Source organism: Myotis nattereri, assembly GCF_964212035.1.
Source record: "Myotis nattereri genome assembly, chromosome: 3".
NCBI classification, from domain to species: domain Eukaryota; kingdom Metazoa; phylum Chordata; class Mammalia; order Chiroptera; family Vespertilionidae; genus Myotis; species Myotis nattereri.
This window is the reverse complement of record NC_138077.1, coordinates 39,871,225-39,894,781: the sequence shown is the minus strand read 5'-3', so window position 1 is coordinate 39,894,781 and position 23,557 is coordinate 39,871,225. Positions and strand designations below refer to the sequence as shown.

The 23,557-nt window shown below is 41.4% G+C and overlaps 1 protein-coding gene across 6 annotated transcripts in view; it reads right to left on the bottom strand.

Moving 5' to 3' along the window:
• The window catches only part of FXR1 (FMR1 autosomal homolog 1), a 65,477-nt gene extending 42,840 nt beyond the window's left edge, over window positions 1-22,637 (bottom strand). For all 6 annotated transcript variants that reach the window (XM_081087846.1, XM_081087847.1, XM_081087850.1 and 3 more), the window contains exon 1: window positions 22,341-22,637. In XM_081087846.1, the coding sequence (XP_080943972.1) occupies window positions 22,341-22,391 (51 nt within the window). In that variant the 5' untranslated portion in view covers window positions 22,392-22,637. The remainder of the gene's footprint in view (window positions 1-22,340) is intronic.
• Between the last annotated feature and the right edge of the window lie 920 nt (window positions 22,638-23,557).

Below are 23,557 nucleotides of genomic sequence, written 5' to 3'. Positions count from 1 at the left end.
CCGGCTTCTGGCTGAGCAGCGCTCCCTCTGTGGGAGCACACTGACCACCAGGGGCAGCTCCTGCATTAAGCGTCTGCCCCCTAGTGGTCAGTGTGCGTCACAGCAACCGGTTGTTCCTCCATTAGGTCGATTTGCATATTAGTCTTTTGTTATATAGGATTATTATATAGGATTCTCAATAAAAACCAGTAGTCATTTTTAAGTCTTAAAATTACTCTACCTTCATTTGATGAATATAGCTGAAAGAAATCGTTAGACCTAACATACTCAAGAAAGAACAAAGGACTCAAGTACAGAACAACTGTTATTCAAATCTTTGGCTCTATCGCTATATAACCTTGGGCAAGCAGTCCTTGGCACCTGATTATGATTACAACTGACATTAAATGACACTTTATATTTCTGTCAATCAGAAATGCAAAGTTCTCAACCTTAACCAAACGCATACACACACTTTGAAACACCAGGTATTTAGTAAATATTTTTGCAAAACAAAGATCAGACTAGACTTCATACGATGCACTAAAACTATCTAAATAAACATACATTTTCAGTTACTTGTTAAAAGAGAGCAGAAATGAGCACATCTGTTTACCTCATCTCCTTATCAGAAGCCCATTAAACAATACCAAAAAGATTTTTAGGGATAACCCCCCACACGCACACACATACAAAAGAAACACACACAAAAATGCAACAAAATTTAGTAAACTCACAAAATAGATGTAGAAGCCTAATCAATTTCTAAAAAAGCAACAACTACCAATATTTAAATACTATACTTTAGACATTCTTCTAAGTAAATCAGAAAACCAAAGACTATGAAACAAACTGGTAGTGGAAAAGGCAAAAAGCAAGATCAACAATACCACTCCAGAAAAATCTTTGGAACTTAGAAGAGGGTAACAGATGGGGGCTGAAAAAGAAAAAAAAAAAATTCATTTTCTTTAATAATATAGAAATCGCCACCCTGGCTGGTTTGTTTAGAGCATTAGCCATGGCCTTCTGCCCTCAGACCCGGTCACGGGATTCCCTGTCAAGAGTGAGTACCTGGGTTGCAGATTCCCCAGCTCCAGTAGGGGTTGTAAGGGGCATGTAGGTAGGCAACCAATAGATGTTTCTCTCTCATGTGGATTTTTTTTTCCTCCTGTTTCCCCCTTCCCTTCCACTCTCTCTAGAAATCAATGGGAAAAAAATATCCTTGGGTGAGGATTAAAAACAAAAAAATCACCATTCACAGAATGTAGATAACTATAATTCATCTCTCAGTACCCTCCTCCCACATCTGCTACTCAATTATATGATCTGTAATTTGACCCTGATCTCTCTCCAGCTTTAAAAGCCTATAACCTGATTTATTTGTGTTATGGGTTATATCAATACAAACATTTTTTGAGGCCTAAAACTCAGGATACAGCAGGTTCTCAAATTGTACTGTTTCATTTTCATGTTGAGAGTAAAAAAAATCTATTCCCGTCCTGTGTAGAGTTGGCTCATTCACCCCGTATCGGTGTTGGTGTTCTCTAGGCAGGTACTCCAGTTTTCTCCCACATCCTGAAGATATGCACATGAGGTGAATGTCCCAGTCTGAGTGAGTGTGGGAGGAGTGTGCCCCAAGATGGAAGGGATTCCTGTCAAGGGCTGGTTCATGCCTGGTGCCCCAAGTTGCCAGGATAGGCTCCAATCCCCTCCCCATCCCCCAACCCTGAAGTGGAAAAAGCAGGTTGAAAAATCATCGTTTTTATTCATCTTTCTTAAATGTCTATATAACTCAAATTTCAATGTTTAATATTAAATGTGTTTTGAATCTTTATTTAGAAATCTGGTGACATTTTTGTGATCAGAAATATGCTTTAGGAATTTAACTCTTGTTTATATATCAACTAGAGGCTCCTGCACTGGTGGGGTCCAGCTGGCTGCCCTGATCGGGGTCCATTGGGCTGGACTGGCGGGGGGGGAGGGAACCCGGGTGGGCTGGCCCCACCACCTGGTCGAACTCCCGGTGGAGGGGACAATTTACATATTACCCTTTTATTATATAGGATTAGCCTATGGTAAAATTGGTTTTCTTATAGGTAGTTTTGCTTAAAGTTCCAGTTTCCAAGAACCTATGGATGATGTTAAGTGAGAGCGTAGTGTATTTTCCTTTCACGAGTGCTATAATGGTTCCTGTTTGCAATTCTGGGCTCATTTTTTTTTTTATTCCTCTCCTCCCAAAGCTAAAAATTAAGAATTGCCATTCTAGTACAAGCTCTGATTACCTGACCATACTATATTAATGATATCCTTGTCTGTTTCTCTATTCCTAGTACTTCATTCACACATCTACTTTCAGCAATCATTTTTTGGTGAGCACTTTCATAGTTATGTTACCAGCACATCTATTTCTGTTACACTCTTGCAATTTCTATGTTTCAGAAACTTAGAATTTTCAATTTCATGAATATTAGAGTAAAACATATCTTACCATCAGAGGTCAGTCATACTTTTCAGCTTTCACTAATGTTTTCTATTTTCTAGTCCTTCACAAACAACTTTCAGAATTTGGAATGTTCCATTATATCAATCCTTATCATTTCTGTATAATGTGGACTAGTTCAAATCAGAGCTCCAAGTCACTGGGAAATTCTACTCTTCATTATAATAAAATCTTTTTCCATTAAAAATCAGTGCTTATACCTGTCCCCACCCCCACTTTACTTCCAGCACATCAGTATCAGCTTTGTTTGGATGCACACTTTCACAATCTTTAAGAAAAAAATAAAGCTCTGGACACCTACTCTTATTGTTTAAATCCTTCAGGCATAAGATTAAATAGATTAAGGACCTGACAGCCAGTCCTTAAAGTGCATTTGGACTGTAGTGAATAGTTAGGAAATATGTCCCATCGCCCAAAACCTAGATGCTAAGGATAAGATACTTTGGTGGCTAGATCTCGATTAAATTGTGTCCATTTGGTGCAGGTCAAAGTCAATACTTTTCAAGACATTTTTGTACTCTCCAAGTCAGCAGAATAATGGTAGGTCCCTTTCTACTAAGGAGACCCCAAACAGCAGAGTGGCATCTCTGCCAAAGTCTTTGAATCAAGGGTCACCAAATAACAATAGCTACATTTGTCGGCACATTGCGTATTTGCGGTGGGGGGGGGCGCCTTTATGACTTTAATTCTCCGTAACTTTGTCTTCCTCCTGGTACTCCAACATTAGGGATTTTTATCTCTCTTCCTACTCACAATCATCTGGTTCAGGAACCATATTTCTCAGAACAGAACTTTTCACATTTCTTTTTCATCTTTGCATACATACGCAAATATGAAAGATTCCAAGGCATCTTTATAAAATAGTCCCTTAATCTGTTCATTCAAACATGTCATCAAAGTATCTTAGAATGTTCTCCAAGAAGAAAGAGCATCATGTAGTGAAAACCCAAGAATGTCATAAATCATGTGTAAATTGGGGGTAAGGGAGGAGAGATGGTGAGACCAAAAAGAGTTAGCTAGGTAGGGGCGGGACTATAGCAGGAGGAAGTGAAACCAAGAACCCAGCTAGGCAAAGATATTAGAACACCCCAATTGGGGTGGGAAGGAAGGATGCGTGCAAGCAAGTGCACCAGAGGCATTACCTTTAAAATGTATGGCTATCGCAAAGACTGCATGCAGATAACCAATCACAAGGCTGTGGGGCAAGAATATATATACAAAAGAGTGAGCACTCCCTTCCCTTCTCCCCTGGTGCAGTGCACAATTGATACCTAACATTCCTGTTGCAGGGGAGCATGTCCCCTGAGCCCACATGGCTTATGGCCATGTGGCCTTCCACACATGGACTATTAGAGACTTTAATTAGCTTGGATACTAAACTACTCCCACTGTAACATGGAAGGAAGTTCTGGACACTGGCCTGCTCCTAGAACCCTAGCTGCACCTTTTCCAGGACTGGCTTCTCCCAATAAACTTTGGTTCCATTAATCGTTTTGGTCCTTGATTTCATTTTTTTTTTTTGGGGGGGGGGGGTGAGACAAGAACTGGGACTCAAAACACCCGCATTTTTGGTTTCAAAGGGAACAGAAATCCGTAAGTAGTTAAGCACTATTTTAAGAAATTATTTTTCAAATGCAATCTAGCCTAAAATAAATTTATTTTTAAATATTCAGTAAGGTGGCAAGTTAACCAATAATCAGCTTTCTAGATAAAAATAACAAGCAGCTGGAAAATAAAGGACAAAAAATATTCTAACAGCCTTAAAAACAAAACTGTAGAAATGCCCTCAAAAACAAAAAAGTGCATAATGTGCAGAAATCTTTGAAACTTGACTAATAAATGTTTTGGAAAATGTAAACCACATCATTCTTATAGAGCAGTGGTTCTCAACCTTCCTAATACTGCGACCTTTTAATACAGTTCCTCATATTGCAGTGACCCCCAACCATAAAATTATTTTCGTTGCTACTTCATAACTGTAATTTTGCTACTGTTATGAATCGTAATGTAAATATCTGATATGCAGGATTGTATTTTCATTGTTCGTGACCCACAGGTTGAGAACCAGTTATAGAGGGTCTGGATATTACAAAAATTTCAATAAATCCCTAAATGGAATCCCATTAAAATACTAAAGGAGTATATGATTCTGTTGGAGAATGGGTCATTCCTAATAAAACTACACCAAAACAAGAAAGTATTCAAAAAGGAAACTTTTAAATGGGAGTAGGAGTTAACTAGAATACACTACCTCTATCCAAACATTAAAGTTCATTTTAAAGCTACAATAATCGAGACAAAAAAGACACAGATTCCAAAAAATAGGTTTAACTCATCTAGAAAGCTAAAAACAGAAGAAAATGGATTTCTTCACCAAAAATCAATGGATGAATGTTTCAAACTTTTTAAAAATCAATAAAGATTTTAGGAGAAAGCCCAAGACAAGTACCCAAAAACAACAACAACAAACAGAGCCACAAACAAAAAGTTTGATAAACTTATATTACTAAAGGCTAAAATATGATTAAGCAAACAGTATCACAAAAAAAGAAAAGGGGAGTGAAACAACAGTTAAAATCCCAATTTATAGTATTATTTGCTGATTTAGTAAGAACAAGCTGAAATAAGCTGATAAGAATGGGTATTAATTATGTAAATGGGCAGGGCAAGTCACAAAAAAGTAAGTTGTAATTTTAGACATGTATAAAATCCTCTTTAAAGTATTACAAATTTACTACAATTTGTTTTGAACTTTGCTTTTCTCTTCCCACTTTATATCTTGTAGATCCTTTCTCATTAGAACATAAAAATCGACTTCATTTTTTAAACATTTGCATAGGGTTTATGGCAATTTTGGGGTGGGAGCTTAAATGGCCTGTGGTACAAGGAACACAGCTGTATCGGCTTAACATAAGAATACATTTTTGAAGTTACAGAACACCACAACTGAAAAACAGGTTTTTCAACTTGGTAGGTACTCATGTGGAAGAAAATCTTATTGGTTAAACAGAAAGCAAGATGGAATTCTTATAGGAATTCAAAAATTGAGATATACAGTCAAAAATAAGAAGGGGTGAATTATGGACCCTGGCAATGACTCTGAAGATGGACAAAATTTCTCTTATACACCTTTCAGTTCCCTCACATTAGAGAAAAGAAGCTGAAATCATACACATATACATAGCCCAAAGTTTCTATTATAATTACTAAATTTAAAACCTCTTCTGCCAAGCCAGTATAGCTCAGTGGTTGAGCATCTACCTATAAACCAGGAGGTCACAGTTCGATTCCCAGTGGGGCACATGCCCGGGTTGCCATCGCAGTCCTCAGTGTGGGACATGCAGGAGGCAGCAGATCAATGATTCTCTCTCATCATTGATGTTTCTATCTCTCTCTCTCCTCCATTCCTCTCTGAAATCAATCAAAAATACTTAAAACAAAACAAAACAAAACAAAAAAACCTATTTTTCGGTCTGGAGCAATCAGATGATAAAATGCTTTTGCTAATTCGTATTTTTAAACTCCAAAAGGTTAAGTCTGGTAGCAATACTAATGTGAAGAAATAAGGCACCTTTTCCTAAAAGCCTATTTAAGCCAAAGTTCCAGAACAAAATCTAGTTCACAACTGAAGAGGCAGCTCTGTTGTCCAAAACATAAATGTAAGTTAAAATAAAATTTTAATGTTTAAAGTATGAATCAATTTATCAGAGATTGCTTGTTGAGGCTTAGAAACCTACAGAAAAGCATGAATCCCTCTGGAACATTCCTACTAACTTCATTAAGAACATATCATCCTAGTCTAGAAAAATTCCTTTGACTGGAAAGTAATTATCATTTAAAATCCGCCCATTACTTTAGATTTTTTAAAAATCCAGACTTCTTAATATTGTAATTCACTTCAACCCTAAACTTACATTCCTTATAAGGAAACAGAAACTTTAAAACATTACTACTCAGGAAACTACTAACAGAAACTAGAGAGCATGAATTCTTAATGGTTAAGTGGAAGCCCAGATCCAAAACTCTTAAACTCTTTCTCAGGATTACTGTTGTGAAATTTAGAGACTTTATTTTTCCATCTATTTGACACAACAGTGAAGTAACCACATTTTTTATGCCTTCTCCAAATATTAGTTGATGGCTTAATTACGGAAGCAAAGGTGATTAAATATTGTAATCTATAAACAAATTAATTAGAATAAATTCTCTCTATATATCAGGTCCTATATAGGGCCTATCTGACTGGGTTAAGTCTCCATTTTTCCCAACTACATTAGGTAAAGTTTACTGTTGTGGATAAATGTGATTATAAAGCGTGACTCATGAAAAATGAAAAGTTTAATAGCATAATTTATGCAAAATTTGCCTCAGGTTTTTGCTTTCCAAGAATGGCCACAATGGATTTATTACTTGTTACCCTTTGATCAATTATCAGTTTACTTAATGATTCATCCTCTGACCACAGTCTGCCTTCTCAGCCCATCAATACCAATGATTTAATATCTCTGAAATCGGAATGCTTCTTACAATGATAGATGGCATCTTAGAATAGCTGATAACCATATGGCAGTCAGAATATAAATATAAGTGTTACTGTTTAAGTATGCTCAAAGCCCTGGCCAGGAGTTCAATTGGTTAGAGCATTGTACTGATATACCAAGATTTCAGGTTTGTTTCCTGGTCAGGGCACATACAAGAATCAACTAATGAATAGATAAATACGTAGAAAAACAAATCAATGCTTCTCTCTCTCCCCCTTCCTCTTTCTCTAAAATCAATTTTTTAAAAAGTACTAGTATGCTCAAACTTGGTTTGCTTGCAATTTTCTTTGACACTTGACAACACCTTGACATTTCATTCAGCAAACCAATGAAGGACCATTCTAGGAAAGACTGCCGTTTCTTACCAGAAGGCTGTTCTGCTGACACCTTCTGATAAAATCAAGAAAGCACCAGCACTAAATGTTGCAGAGTGGGTGAAAACTCTTGGGAGAAAATCCTGGAGATTAATTGAGGAAAGCTCTTTTAAAGTTTGCTTGCAACATCAATGCTCTCCATGGCACTGAAGAAGATATTGTAAGAAGAAATACAATCACCTGTGAAGGTGTTTTAACCAAATTGAATTTAATTTAAATGTAATGCTTATGTTTTCATTTTATGTATGCAAGATGTTTGAAGATGACCTTTCCATAAGTATATAAAAAAATTCTAAAAGATAAAGAAAACTACCTCTCAGGTTAGTTGACAATATTTCCACTTAATGCCTCTTACACCTGATGCCATTTTCAATACAGTGAAATTGTATGGATCTTCCACTAACTTCCCAAATGGAAAAATAACCTAGTACTTGGAATCTAAACCCAACTTCCAACTAGAGGCATCTCTACCTTTGGCTTACTTCTACAGCTCCAATCAACATGCCAACAGTCAGCATCATCTGTTGTCCTACTTTGCACTCTATACACATATGATCCAATTTACAGGATTAAAAAGAGAAAACTGAATACAACACAAGTCTCTAAGAGCCCAATCATGAAAGCATTCATTGTCCAAAATAAATTAACTTCTCTCCCATGCATATAGAATGGCACTAGCTATACACCATCTTTGAAAAACTGAGAAGAGTGTGTTTTTTAATTCAGATGAGAAACTCTATTAGGTTGAGAAAACTAACTTGGGGGCTTCTCAGATATAAGTGGTCATCATAACCTACGCAATCTACATATATAAAAGCTTAAGGGATGAGCTGACCAGCCGGTAGCTATGACGCACACTGACCATCAGGGGGCAGATGCTCAACACAGGAGCAGAAATCACAGGCATGGAAACATGGAACAGACTGATGAATCTCGGAGGGAAGGGAAGAGGGGGGAGGGCAGGAAGAGATTAACCAAAGATCTTATATGCATACCATAAACCCAGTGCATGAGGTGGGGTCCCCGGGCCTGGCCTGCGGGGATCAGGCCAAAACCGGCTCTCCAACATCCCCCGGATTGCGAGAGGGCGCAGGCCAGGCCAGTGCACGAATCCTAGTTTTATATGAGTCTCAATTTGCAAACAGTTGAAGTATCTTAAACTAAGGTATTCCCAGGCACTCAAAGGTATGCTAGAAGTATTTAAAGTTATCCCTCCTCTCCCGAACCCTCAATAAATACCATGGTAAATCTTCCTGGAGCTTTTATGTCACACAATTTAAATAATTTATAATAAAGCAATGTGTTTCTGAACTATGTATACAGTTAACATATATATATAAAAAAAATCTCATCAATAGGGAAAGGGGAAAAAATCTCTTATTAAAGGCACAATAGTATAGTGGGGTTTCACTATTAAGACGGGGCTCAAATCCACTATTTATGTGGTAGGTAAAACAAAAGAGGGCCCAGGACAGTAAGATAAGGAAAATAAGACTCCTAACTCGCTTATTTGCCCAAAAGCAAGTCACAATGTCCCACTTCAGGGACGCTATGGTCTTCCCAAAGCACCTAAGAGACTTTTTGGGGCAATTCTCACCAGATTCTACAAACCCTGAATGAGACCCAGCTTTCTTGGAGTTGGACATCCTCCTACCATCCCAATCCTAGAACTGAGGAAGACTTGGCTAAAGAGAGCAAATACCAATTCCCCCACATCTCCCCATTCCCCATTAATACATGGTGCTAATACAACTGCCTATAAATATTCAAAAGTAAGTCTTGATGTAGTAAATATAAAATGGATGAATGAAACACTATAAGAAAACCTAAGGAATGTTATGTATAATCTGAACATAGGATGTCTTAACCAGGACTGGAAACCCTAAAGCCTTAACAGGGAAAAAATAGTTCAGTATACAAAAAAAAATTAAAAGTTCTCTATGGCCAGGGATACCAGAATGTCAACAGATAATAGATGTGGAGGAGAACTCTTACAATAAATAACTCTTAAGCAATCCCAAAAAGGGACAAATGACATCCCAATAGGCAAATGGGCAAATGACAGGCAACTTATGGAAAAGTAAATCCAAGTGGCCAACAAATATTAAAATTCTGCAAGTCAAAGTTCCAATGAGATAATCCTTTACATCCAACACAGGCAAAAATTAAAGATTATAAAACCCATTCCTGGTAAGATGTAAAGAAAAGCACTGACAGTCATTGGTGGAAGAAAAAGGAAGTGCTAAGCCTTTTTGGAAATTTAATCTGTTAACATTAGAGTTAAAAACAAAAACAAGTTCCCTTCTACAAGCTATCCCATTTTGAAATCTACCCAATAGAAACAGGTATGTGGAGTAGCAAAAAAATGAGAACCAAGTATCTACTACCTGGAGAATGACTGAATTTCATGGTAATTCTTCCTGTGAAACATTACATAACCATTAAAACATAATTACATTCCAAGTAAAAAGAGCCAAGATGTAGATTATCTTTTTTTCATAGACTATGGAAAAAACATACATGAGTATCTGAATGTGTATCTATACACCATTCTACTGAGTATGTAGGCAAATCAGGTATGATGTATACTTGGCTATAAAAGGATTACCTAAAATAAAATGGGGAAGAAAGGATATCAACTGGTGAAAGGAAGCCAAGAGGAGGGAAAAAATTACAATAAAGCACCCAGCTGGTGTGGCTCAGTGGTTGTGTCAACCCATGAACCAGGAGGTCAAGGTTTGATTCCTCCTGGTCAGGGCACATGCCCAGGTTTTGGGCTCTATCCCCAGTAGGGTGTGGGCAGGAGGCAGCTGATCAATGATTCTTTCTCATCACTGTTGTTTCTATCCCTGTCTCCCTCTCCCTTCCTCTCTCTGAAATTTTTTTTTAAAAAAGCACACATATTTTTAAAAATTACAATAAAGCAATATACTTAAGCATGTGTAAAATTATACATATGTACATTTATGTATAAATATATCTTAAGCCAGCATTTTTTCCTTACAGCATATATATACATTACTACTCCGCACACCTTTTTAAATATTTCCATCTCTAGGACCTCAAATCTACTTTCAAACTAACAAACTTTTATGTTTACACTTAAAAAATCTAAGCTGTAATTTGATTCCAATAACAAGCATGAACATTCAAGACTGCTGCTGCAATTAAAAAAAAAGTCTTAACTTCACCAGGTAACTGATTCAAACTCCCATGTTTATGTCTAATTTCTCTCTTCTCTAGATTATATCTGTACTAGAGGCCCGTTGCATGAATTCGCATGGGTGGGGTCCCTCAGCGTGGCCTGCGGGGATTAGGCCAAAACCGGCAGTCCAACGCCGCCTGCCACTCCTGCCTGCCTGCCGCTCCAGCTCATCCCAGCCCCACTGTGCCCACCGCAGGCTCACGCCCTGTCAGTCCTAATCGGAAGAGGCCGGCATCACCACAGCAGCACTGGCCAGCTGTGACACAATCGGCCCTCTGGGCAGGCAGTGGGACGCCCTTGCGGCCAGGGATCCAGATCCATCCCACTGACTTCATGCCAGCTGTCCACGCCTTGTCGGGAGCCACCTCGCGGCCGATTTTAAATGGTTTCTTCCTTGCAGAGTATCTAGGGAGGGGAAGTGGCCATGGCGCCCGAGGCCGACTTCCAGGAGGCTGGCAGAGCTGTAGGGATCGTGCAGGCGGTGCCAGTCCATCAGTGCCTGGCCCGTTCCCTGGAGAATGGATCTGCAGGACTACCGGGGGAGTGAGTGGCTGCCACCGGGCTGGTGGACTGCTGGGCCGGGCAGTCAGCGGCACTCCCACTGTAGGAGTGCACTGACCACCAGGGGGCAGCTCCTGCATCCAGCGTCCACCTCCTGGTGGTCAGTGTGTGCCACAGCGACTGGTTGACCAGTCCTTTGGTCGCTTAGGCTTTTATATATGTAGATATGGTCTAATTTGTATAGAAAACACCTTCTGCAGTTAACCGTGCCAGTGAGTATGCTTTCCTGATTCGCCATGACATCTACAATGATGCAGTCAAAAAGGACACTGGCGTTTGTTTCTCAGGTGCCACGTGCACTGGCTGCCTTGACCTGGTTCATACATATGAGAATAAGCACCTTCCACCTGTCAGGAAGACTGTGGGCGTTCCCTCAATATACTTTCAATTGTTTGACTGGATATGATTAAAAGTACATGTATTTTGGGGTGTTTCTGTAGGTGTTTCATAAAAATATTTTATTAACTGTTCTCTCAGCTTTTATAGTCTACCAAATATTGTTTTTCATTCCCTGGGAAAACATGTTAAAATGTCCTGTCACAATTATGGATTTTCAAATAAACTTTTCAAATCTCTTTAAAAAAAAAAAAAGTAGCTTCAAACAATACACTAAAGACAAACTAATCTACAAACAGATATTTTAAATCAATGTACACATCCCACAAATAAAAAAATCTGCAAATTTACTAATCACATTATACCTTACATAAATTATTACATCATTATGGAATAAGTTATATTAACACATTTTGTACTGCATAGAAATCTCTAAGATACGCCAGGGACCACACGTTTCTGGGCAAACTGCATTTTATTTAAATCATCATAATGCACTTTAGGTGTTGTTTTTCAATAATTATAACATTTTTATTTACAGAAACAATTAAACAATTAAAGTTCCTAGTACTTTTTTAACGTATGGTACTGCGTAAAACATTTTCCTCTATGAAGAGGGACCAAACAAAATATACATAAGTATCTAGATTCGCTCCTTTTTCCATGGGCGTGAAAAACGAGAACACTCGTAAGCGGTCCTTAACAGATGGCACGCGAAACACGAGAAAACTCCTGAGCGGTGCAAAAGGTGTTAAGGAAAAAAGTTACTCAAGGTAAGCCTTCAGCATTCTTTAGTATTGAACATTTAAGTGTTCTAAATAAAATGACAATGAAGGTATGAAAATTTCATAAGAATGCATAAGCACCTACTAATGCTTGCATACCAGTAATGTTCTTTGCTTGTTAATTTCACAAGTTTGTAAAATCCAACAGTTCACCTTAAAATGGAATGACTTAGTGGTTCCAAATGGCCACCCAAAACTATTATGACTTTTCTATTGCAAAGAGTTGAAGTTCCCAATAGTTCTTTCCGTACGCATAAAGTTCTGTTACAATAGCTGAACTTAACAAGAATTAATATATAACCCCTAAAAAAAAGCCAATTTAGGTTGTTTGAATCAAAATTTAAAATGAAGTTTTGTATGCATGCAATGTTATAATGTTTAAGTCTAACAATATATCAGAGTCCAAAAGCCAAGAATAACTGATTCATTTGTTCTTTCAATATGTATTGAAGACTTACTACTAAGTACACACATCAAGTTACTGAAAAACCTGAGACTTGAAAATAACCTGAAAAACTATAAAACTAAACAGTTATAACATGGGAAAGGAAGGAAAGTTTTAATATGACTAATTATCCTGAAGAAATCTTGCCAGGGGAATGCATGTTCCTTTGCCAACAATATCTATAAACTCCATTAGTTATTACTGGGAGAGACTCATCCTCCAAAAAAACTAAACAAAGGGTGTTGAAGCTATAGTAGAGACAAAACGATTGGTATTTAACTCAGATTTAATGTTGGTTCAATTTTTGCCATTCTTTTGGCCTCTTTAAAATAATAAAAGTATTGTTATACATCTAAATATACATGCTCAGAGTAACAAAGTAATGCCTAGTATTGCTTTTGTTTTGCTTGAGCTGTTTTTGTTTTTTGAAGATTTGGTCCTAGAAAATTTAATAGCCACCAAAACAGTTTTACTATTTGCTAAAGATCTGCCAAAGAATCTTCTAAACATAGTTAATAATATTGCAATATCTATGTATGGTGTCAGATGAGCATTAGATTTATCAGGGTTATCACTTCAGAAGGTATATAAACGTCTAAATAATATAGCACACCTGAAACTAATATAATATGGTACATCTACTGTAATTGGAAATAAAACTTTTGTTTAAAAAGCTCTGGTACCCTGAAAGAAATATGCTATGTGGCATGATTACCACCAAGAAATGTCACATTATTTAAAAAAGTTTCATACTACACATGCATATATAACACTAGAGGCCCAGTGCATGAAATTCGTGCACAGGTGCAGTCCCTAGGCCTGGCTGGCGACTGAAGCGTGAGCGTCTGGAGTGGAAAGGCAGGTCCCAGCTGACCTCTGGGCCCTGGGCAGCACCTGGGCTCCCAGTCCCCCACACACCCCCTTCTGCCTGAGTCACGGAGCCCAAGTCCCCATGTGGAGATGTGGTGAGCGCAGCCCGACACAGTATGGGCCTCTGGGCCGCCCAGTGGCGCTGCACAGAGAGGGCAACACACTTTTTCCCAGCCGGCCTCTCAGACCCATCCTTGTAAACCCACGGGGAGCCCAACTGGCTCCTGCAGTCCCGGCAGCTGTGGCCTGGCTCACCCAGAAGAGGCCGCACAGGTGCGAGGCGGGCTCCTTGTGGGCACCTGAGTGCAGGAGCGTCCCAGGGGAGGGTAGGAGGGAGAATGAGAGTGGGCTTGGTGCATTCTCACCGCACCTCCGTCCCCATCCCCCCAACCCCCAGTGAGAGGTTGCAGTACATCACCAACGCCCGCCATGTTCCACACCACCCACTGGTGGTCAGTACCCAAGCAGAACTCCCGGTCTCCAGGTCGAATGACCACCCGAGGGGACAATTTGCATATTAGGCTTTTATTATATAGGATATTTCAAGTATTTTCCAAAATACCTTACACAATATAAAGCTAACAACTGAGGATGATATAAACACATGAAGTTATATCCAGCACAAATTATAATTTAAGATGCATAATCCAGTTTTAAAATTGCTAGTAGCCACATTAATATACAAATTCGTAAAAATTTTATAATTTAATTCAACATATCCAAAATATTTCAATATGTAATCACTACTTTAAAATTATGATATGTATGCTTTTTTTCATACTAAGTCTCTGGAATCTAGTATGGATTTTACAGCTAAAGAATACCTCAACTCAGAACTACAATGTTCGCTAATGACTGATTACTATAATTGTGTTGCATTCATTTTCCCTTATGCGCAGGCGCACCATTTCTCTCCACTAATACTAGCAGTGGATATTTTAGCAGTCAACTGCTACATTATTAGTCTTGTACTGACTTGTTTGGTGTGCGCCAACAGAAAATATTTTCCTTTCGAGAACAAGAAAAAGAGGTTTATTAGCGTTACGCTTATTAATTTGTGCAGTTATTCAGTGTCTGGTAAGTTAATGTTCAGAAAAAATAATTTTTATTAAAATGCTCTATTATTTTGTTAATGATTAGGGGCCCAGTGCACGAATTTGTGCCCTTGAAAGGAACCGTGGGCCACGAGGCTGTGGTGGGCACAGGGGCAGGTCTCGGCCCATCCTCTGCATCCCCGTCGGCCCCTTCCGCCATCCTCCAACCCCAGTCTCCTGTCTGCCGGCACTCTGTGGATATACTAAAAATAAATGAATTGTATAGTTTACATGGATGAATGTTACAGTATGTGAATTATCCTATATAATAAAAGCCTAATATGCTAAGTGTCTGGTTGTCCATTCAACCAGTCAAAGCCCAATATGCTAATGACATGCTCAGGCTGTTCAACTGCTCGCTATGACGTGCACTGACCACCAGGGGGCAGATGCTCAGATCAGTAGGTTAGCTTGCTGCTGAGGTCCGGCCAATAGGAACTGAGTGAGACAGGCCAGATACGCCCTGGAGCCCTCGCACATCCTTCCCCGGCCCCTATTGTGCACCGGTGGGGGTCCCTCGGCCTGGTCTGCACCCTCTCACAATCAGGGACCCCTTAGGGGAATGTCAGAGAGCTGGTTTAGGCCCGATCCTGCAGGCTAGGCCGAGGGATCCCACTGGTGCACAAATCCATGCATTGGACTTCTAGTATCTCAATAAAGCTCTTATATGTTTCCCACGCCCTGCACCCCGTCCGCCCCATAGTACATAGACTATATATATCGCCTCCAGGAGCCAGCTTGATCATGGTGTCGGTCCCAGTCACTCAGCACTGTCAGTGGGTGCGAGCAGCAGCTCCAGTGCTGGTAGCAGGTGCAAGCAGGGTGGCACTGGCAGCAGGTGCGAGCACCAGGAGCAAAGAATTTTCAGTAACCACCAGAGGCTTGCCTGGATGACAGTGACTGGCGCCCTGCTTGGTCTGGCACCCCCGCTCAACTGCTCCACCATCCTGCCGTGGCCAACACCTGCCATGATCCACACGTGCCCTGGTGGTCAGCGCACATCATAACGACCAGTTGTTCGGGATTACTCATTTATTTCAGCCCTTTGTATTCAGCATGTCTCTATCAAAATAAATCTACGTTCGTATGAAAATTGAAGCTTTTGTTTTTTTGCAGCCCACATCAACTTAAACCTTATTTGGCCTGTGTTAGCCTTTGAGTCTGACATGCTTGTTGTAAAGAGATTTACAAAAAGAAAATGTTTTTATTGATTCCAGAGAGGAAGGAATAGGGAGAGATAGAAACATCAATGAGAATCATCAATCAGCTGCTTCCTGCATGCTCTCTGCTGGGGATTGAGCCCAAAACCTAGGCATGTGCTCTGACCAGGAATTGAACTGTGACCTCCTGGTACATATGTCAATGCTCAAATACTGAGCCACAGTGATGTGGCTAAAAAGTAAATTTTTGTAAAGTGAAGACATAGCTCAAATCATTTTTTTAGGAATCCTCACAATTCAGTCCTCCTGACTTTCACTGTATTAATTAGTAGTAATCTATAATGAATAATAATTTGACAAACCATATAATATTTGTACCCCCAAAATAAACATACTGTAGTGATGACAGACATCAGGCTCTCTAGAGTCTGAAAGATCAGTCTGAATCTTGAATCAGCCTCCTATTAATTTTATGGACCTACATTCATTTATAGCCTCAGTTTCCTTAATTGATAACATGATCTCCCCTTCATTGTGAATAAAAGGACTGAGATAAATTCATGCCAAGTACCTGCACCATCTGGTAGTGTGCATGCTCAATAAATAATAGGTGTTATTGTTGTTAGAGCTAGATGTGAACAGAACCTAGCAGATTCCACCACTCCTACAGTCTCATACTGCAAATGAAAAAAATCAAGGTCTCACAACCAGCCAGTATAAGAATTAAGGGTCAGACATGGAAGATAGAAGGCATATTGCTCATCCCACTAAACAAACAAAAACAAAAAACACAACAAAAACTAGTTTGCTACATCTTTAACATTGTAGTAGAGAACTCACTTCTCAAGTTGTTATCCAGTCACGTCTGCCCTGTATTCGTAACTGAAATGTAAGCTCACTACTCTAAAATTTCCTTTGAAGAACTAATACAGTGGGGCCTTGACTTACGAGTGTCCCGACTGACTAACGAGTTTTTTGAGATACCAACTGTCTCCGGCGGATTTTTTGCATTGAGCTGCATTGAGTTAAAGAGCTCCTTAACGAGCTCGGTCTCTGAACGAATTAAACTAGTAAGTCCAGGCCCCACTGTATTATGCTCAACAAGGCAATTGGAAGTGAGAAGCCCTAGAGTTAAATCTCACTTCAGCATAGTGTTACCTTGAACAAGTTAATCATGTCAATTTCCTAAAATGTAAAATGGGGATACCACATACCTCATGGAATCCTTGAAAGAAAATCAGGAAATACATGTATAAGTGACACAGAATATCTAGGCACTCATAGAAAACTATTACCTAACTCACAGAAGGCACACAAATATGCTGTTGGAAATATGCTGCTGCAAAAAATGAAAAATATGGGAAAAAGCATGCTTTCTGTAAGTAAATAAAGCCAAGACCTTGGCAATACATCCTTAGCTAGTTTTATTAATTTTTTCAGAGTTTTCATAATCGTGCTGTTCTTATAAAAACAAAACTACAGGAAAAGTATTTAAATATAATTTTTAAAAATTGTTAATTGGCCTTTTCATTTAATTGTCTTAGTTCTTTTACATTTTTATAATAATCACATTTTAAATATGTAAAACTAAAAATTACCTTTAAAATATCTGGAATTGTATGTTTTTAATTTAAGTGTCCCTAGTATTACTGACAGCCACCACTTTTTCATCAACAACTAATCTCCACAAAGGAGTCAACACTAAACTACACTAACTTTGCAGTCATTACACTCTCAGAATACAACTCCTTCACTATTACCCCATAGGTCATCATCATTAGTGATGCTAAACCTGTATATTTTGTTATCAAATTTCATTTTAATATTAAAATAAGCTAAGTTAATAAGATTTTTGAAAATATACTTTAAAATTTGTTTTGTAGTCAATTACATGGTCAAAGAACTCACAAAGCTCTAAAAGTATTTAGTTCTATTTTCTATAGAGAAGGCCTAATATGTCATTCAACCATCTTAGAAATTATACATTTCCTTGGAACACCATGGAAACTTTCCTCTATATGAGCCAGAAATTGAGTGACTTTCAACTTATATTTAAAATTATATCCTGCCCATAGCTATCAATGTTATTACAAAGCTTATTATCAGGTACATCAGTTAAAAAGCATTTTAATGACCCCAAATAGGCACAAGGTTTTGGGGGGGCATGGGTAAAGGAAATGTTCTAAAATAAGATTGTGGTAATGGTTACACAACACTGTAAATACTCTAACAATCATAGATTGTAAATTCTAACTCACAGCTTTTAAAAAAAAGGGGGGGGGGTGGCATCTTAAATGGCTAGTAATATAAACCCTAAAATGCCATGCTCCAGGTAGAAAAGGTTATAAAAGCAAATTTCCATAAAAATGACATCTCCTATCAAGCACTTAATTAACATATCTCCCATCTGTTCCAATCCCCATAGATTATAAGGCTGCAAACAAAGTATCAGGTCTTTATCTCTAACTATAGATCTACTGTTAATTTATAATAGCAAGACACAGCTCTGACAGGATAGCTCAGTTGCACAGGGCTTAGTGCATCCTCCAGATACCTCAAGATTTCAGGTTCCATCTCTGCTCAGGGCACATACAGGCAGCAACCAATGAATGAATAAATGAGTGGAATAACACATCGATGTTTCTCTCACTCCCTCAAAACATAAAAAAGATACAGAACATGCTATTATTTGTGTATTTATTTTGGGGGGGGGATATCCTAATTTTTGGTCAAATCTTCAGCTATTCACTGGTTCCAATTAATTTGTGAAATGCAGTTTCAGTTCCTGGAGAAAACCTTTAATCAATGTTTACAGAGCAGTGCTTCAAGGCAGGATGATATCGCTACTAATCCCATGACTGAAATTCTTCACTGGCAATTCACATCTAATCTTCAACCAAGGATATTTTTTTCATTGATTTTCAGCCAGAGTGGAAGGGAGTGGGGGGGAGTGTGGGAGGGGAGGGATAGAGCAAGAGACATCAATTGGTTGCCTCTCACAAGAGCCCAGACAAGTCAGGGGATCAAACCCACAACCGAGGTACATGCCCTGGACCAGGAATCAAAACCTTGATCCTTTGGACCTCAGGCCCATGCTCTAACCAGCCAGGGCCACTGGCAATTCACATTTAGATCCAAGTGTGTGTCTGTGGGTATCCAGTGGTTCTCAACCTTCCTAATGCCGCGACCCTTTAATACAGTTCCTCATGTTGTGGTGACCCCCAACCATAAAATTATTTTCGTTGCTACTTCATAACTGTAATTTTGCTACTGTTATGAATCGTAATGTAAATATCTGATATGCTATATGTTTTCCAGTGGTTGCGTCGCGACCCACAGGTTGAGAACCGCTGGTATAGACAGAAGGGGAGAAAAAGGAAAATCAATCACCTATACATTGAAAAACACAACTGGAAGAAAAAACACACCAAAATGTTAGCTGTTATTCTCAAGGCAATTTCTGATCAATTTCCTAAATTCTAACTAACCATGCATTATTTCAATTAGAAAAAAATTACTTTAAATTGCTGCTACACTAAATGAAAGAAGCCACACTCAAAATGCTATTAAGGTGTATGATTCTACAAATAGGACATTCTGAAAAATGCAAAACTATGGGAACAGAAAACAACCTAGGAGAGAAGTTGACTACAAAGGGGGATGAAGGAAATTTATGGGATGGTGAAACTATTCTATCTCTCATCCTGGTGATGGTTACACAACTATGAGCATTTATCAAAGCTCATATAATTGTGTTTCTAAAAAGATGAATTTTAGTATATTCAAATTAATCTAAATTTACATAGTTAAAAATAAAAAAGTGCTTATGTGTTAACCCAATTTTTTCCAAGTAGGAAAAAAAAAATATTGGGGCCCTGAGCTCTTTCAAACCCCTCATTTTACACAAAAGAAAACAGACCCAGAGAGGTCTGTTCAGGGTCCATTGCTAGATAATGGTAAGCTAAAGTACAAAAATAAGAATTCCCATTTATTTAACTTCAAATCAAGGACTTCCTTCCACTTCACCAGTCTCACTCTTCTAAGAGTTTTTTAGGCCACTATTTCCACAAAATGTATGTACCAGTGGATTATGGCGAGAGTAAAATTCAAATGTTCAAATGCAATTATTTTAGTACATAAAAACGCGGCTTGGGGGTCCTTCCCAAACTTTACCAAAGAACCACTTCTTTGTTAGGTAACACCGAGCAACTGAGTCAAAGTCTAAGTAGAATCTAGCACATAGGTGGGTAGAGATCAACAACAGGTACCTTTAGAGTTCCAAAATAGGGAGATTTGACTTGATACTGAGAAGCCAAAGTAAGACTGTAAACAGTCTACTGAAACTTTCAATGATGATCATAAATGAGTTGTATAAAAAAGAAATGAAGGCTATCTTGTGTAGCAATCAACATAAAGTATACTTAGCCAAAAAGCAACGGCGTTCTACCATCTACATGCTGCACAAAAATTTAAGACAAAATAGTCCTTTTCAATATGACCAAGAAGAAAAAAAAAGCAGCATGCCTCCATTACACAAGAACTGTGTAATCAAACAGTGAGCAATTAAACTTTTCCATGGGTGAGGAAGTATTGCTGCAAAGCGTATGAACCTTATTTACCCTTGACAGAAAAAGTAGGGTAAGCCCCTTTGTGCCTTGTGCCTGCACTCATTCAGAGGCAACCTCTAGGTTTCCTTAAGAACAGCAGTCAGTGAAGTAGCTACTCAAATTTTACTCAGGTCCCTTTGTCTGACACTAAAGTTTGTTTCTTTACTGCCTGGTTTAAGGAAGAGAGGAAAACATCCCCTCGTCATTCCATTTATTCACGCATTCCTAGGCCCTGACCCAGGATGGAACCAGCAACCTTGGCATGCTGGGAGGGCCCTCCACCCCACGGAGCGGCCCGGCCAGGGCCTGGCTGGCACCAAGGGTGACACCTAGCCTGCTGCTAGAACGAGTCTCGCGTTGAAATGTCTTCCCGTCACGCCGTTCCTACTTCGCTGATCACCTAAGGAGATTTAAAGTTGTCAAGAGCACAGGGAGGAGAGCCTTTAGACGCCAACAGTCTTGCTGTGATTTCCCACTATGCTGTCTGCAGGTGACAGTGAACAAACACCAAATCTACAGAGCTAATCCGTAAACCAGGAAAGGCAAAGGGGCGGAGGGGGTGGGGTGGGGGGGGAATCGCTGAAAATAGGAAATTTTGACCCCCAAATAAAGTAAAACCCCGCGGGATACAAGGTTCGCTGAGACGAAAGGTGGCAAGCAGCAGCCCTGCGCGCGCACAATGCTCCTGCACCAGGAGCAGGCAGGCCCCTCCATAAAAATAGCCAGGGCTCTCCAACATCTGAGCTGCCGGCTCCGGGAGGCTGACTGACAGGCGACAGCTGGGGAGGCTCTATTGATCTCGGACCATCTCGGCGCTCCCGGGGGGGAAGGGGGGTGCGGGACGGCGGAGACCGTTACAATGGCAGAACCGCTCCGTGCGGGCTTCCTCCTCAGCTCCGCGGCCCCTGCTCGATTCTCCTCCCATTCCTCTTCCCTTTTCCAGCCCTAATCTAATCCCACCGTCACCAGTCTCCTTCCTCCCAATGGAAACAAACAAACAAAAACACCCTCGTGGGGGGGAGGAGGGGGGGAACCCCCACAAAACTCAACACCTTCCAAGCCAACCCACTGGGGACTGCCGTCCAGAACAGGGCCACTTCCCTGCCCGCGTCCCTCATCTGGCTCACACTGTAACTCACACTTCACAGCCGGGAAGTCTCTCGCCTTTTCTTCCCGACTAGAGGGGCGCAGGCGCCGCCCCATTCCCCAGGCCGCAAAAAAAAAAAAAAAAAAAGAAAGAAAGAAAAAGGAAAAAAAGACTCGAACCCGCCACATTGCAAGGCATGCTAGTTCCCCCTCCTGGATCCTAACCCTCCCACCGAGCCCCCGCTCCTCCTCCGGACGCTCAAGTTTATCAGCCCCGAGCCCCGGACAAAGGTGAATTCCTCAGATTCCGCGACGCGCCCCCCGAGGGGTGGGGAGGGGTCGGCGCGGCGCTCCGGCTCGGCCGGTCCGCGGGGCGGGAGGGCGGCTGTGACCGCACAATCCCACCGCCTCCTCCTCCTCCTCCTCCTCCTCGGCGCCCCCGCCGCGCGGCGCTCGGGCCTGCTCCCTCCCCGGGGCTCCCGCCGCCCGGCCGCCCGCCCGCCCCGCAGCGGCTCGGCTCCCCCTCACGGCCGGCCGAGGCCCGCACTCGCACCCCAGAAAAAGGCCCGCGAGGAGCGAAACGCCGGACGGGCCCGACGTTTGTTTCAAAACATAACGGAGCCCGGACCCCGAGACCGTTAAACCGCGGGCGGAGGGGGGAGACGCCAGGAACCCAGCGGCCCCGGGCGTGTGTCCGGCCACCCGGGTCGACTCCAAACCTCACTCCCCGGGACCACCGAGCCTCCCCCACACCTGCCCCGGCCGCCGGGAGACCCGACCCAGCGGCAGAACGGTACCTTGTAGAAAGCCCCGTTGGAGCCGCGAACCTCCACCGTCAGCTCCGCCATGTTGGAACCGCAAAGGCCGCTGGGAAGAGGTTCTAGAAACTTTCCAACCAGCGGGGAGGCGGGGGAGGGGCGTGCAGGAGGCGGGGGAGGGGCGGGGAAACAGGGCGGGGACCGGAACACCCCGCCCCACACCCCTGGGGTCTCGCCGCGCTGCCCCGACTCTCCGCGGGCGCGCCCTCCGCGCCTCACATCCCCCGCCCGCGGCTCTGCGCGCCGCCGCCCACGCCCGGCTTCCCTCCCGGAACAATCGCCGACCTTTGTTGACCCGCCCCTGCGTCCCCGCCCCCCCGCTCCGGCGGGTCGCCCACCCCGCCGGTCCCGCCCTGCGGCCGCGGGGAGGCAGCTCCCCGGACGCCCCTCGCATCCGGATCCCGCCGCTGTCGGTCACCTGGCCCCCCAACTTCTGCAGGTGCTGGAAGCCTGCAGTCGACATGGGGGGCGCCACTTGCCCACTGACACAAACTTTCCAGGGGAGAAGAGAGCCTAACAGTGTCCATCCCATGTGCTCCACATTCTTTCGCCTATCTCTTAAAAAAAAATAAAAATGAAATAAAGTCGGCGGGAGTAAAGTCAGAGTCCACCGTCCCGCACCTGGCGCCGTCGGGCCCAGCCCTCGCCCCACGTGTGGGCACGTTAGCTGGGTCACACTCCGCCTCCGCTCCCCTTCCGCGGGCACCACCGGCAGCGGCGCTTGGGGGAGAGCATTGCTGGAAGCGGCCGGGACCCTGTGCAGAGGCGGGACCGCGTGTGCCCCCGCGGCCAGGCTTTGGGGCGTCCACACATAGGACCAAGGCAGAACCCACTGGGAGGCTTGTCCACCAGAACCAACACCAGTCCTGTAAGCATCAGGATGCAGACACTTGGAATGTTTTAACAGTTTAAAAACTCTTTCCCAAAACGAGATCTTTACAAATAATACCAGGACTCTTTTATGTGTATATTGTATTGTCATTTTGACAGAAAATTTCTTTAAAAAAAAAGGGGGTGGGGGATGCTTTCCTGACCCTCTATAGCCGTGATGGCGAACCTTTTGAGCTCGGCGTGTCAGCATTTTGAAAAACCCTAACTTAACTCTGGTGCCGTGTCACATATAGAAATTTTTTGATATTTGCAACCGTAGTAAAACCAAGACTTATATTTTTTATATTTATTTTATATATTTAAAT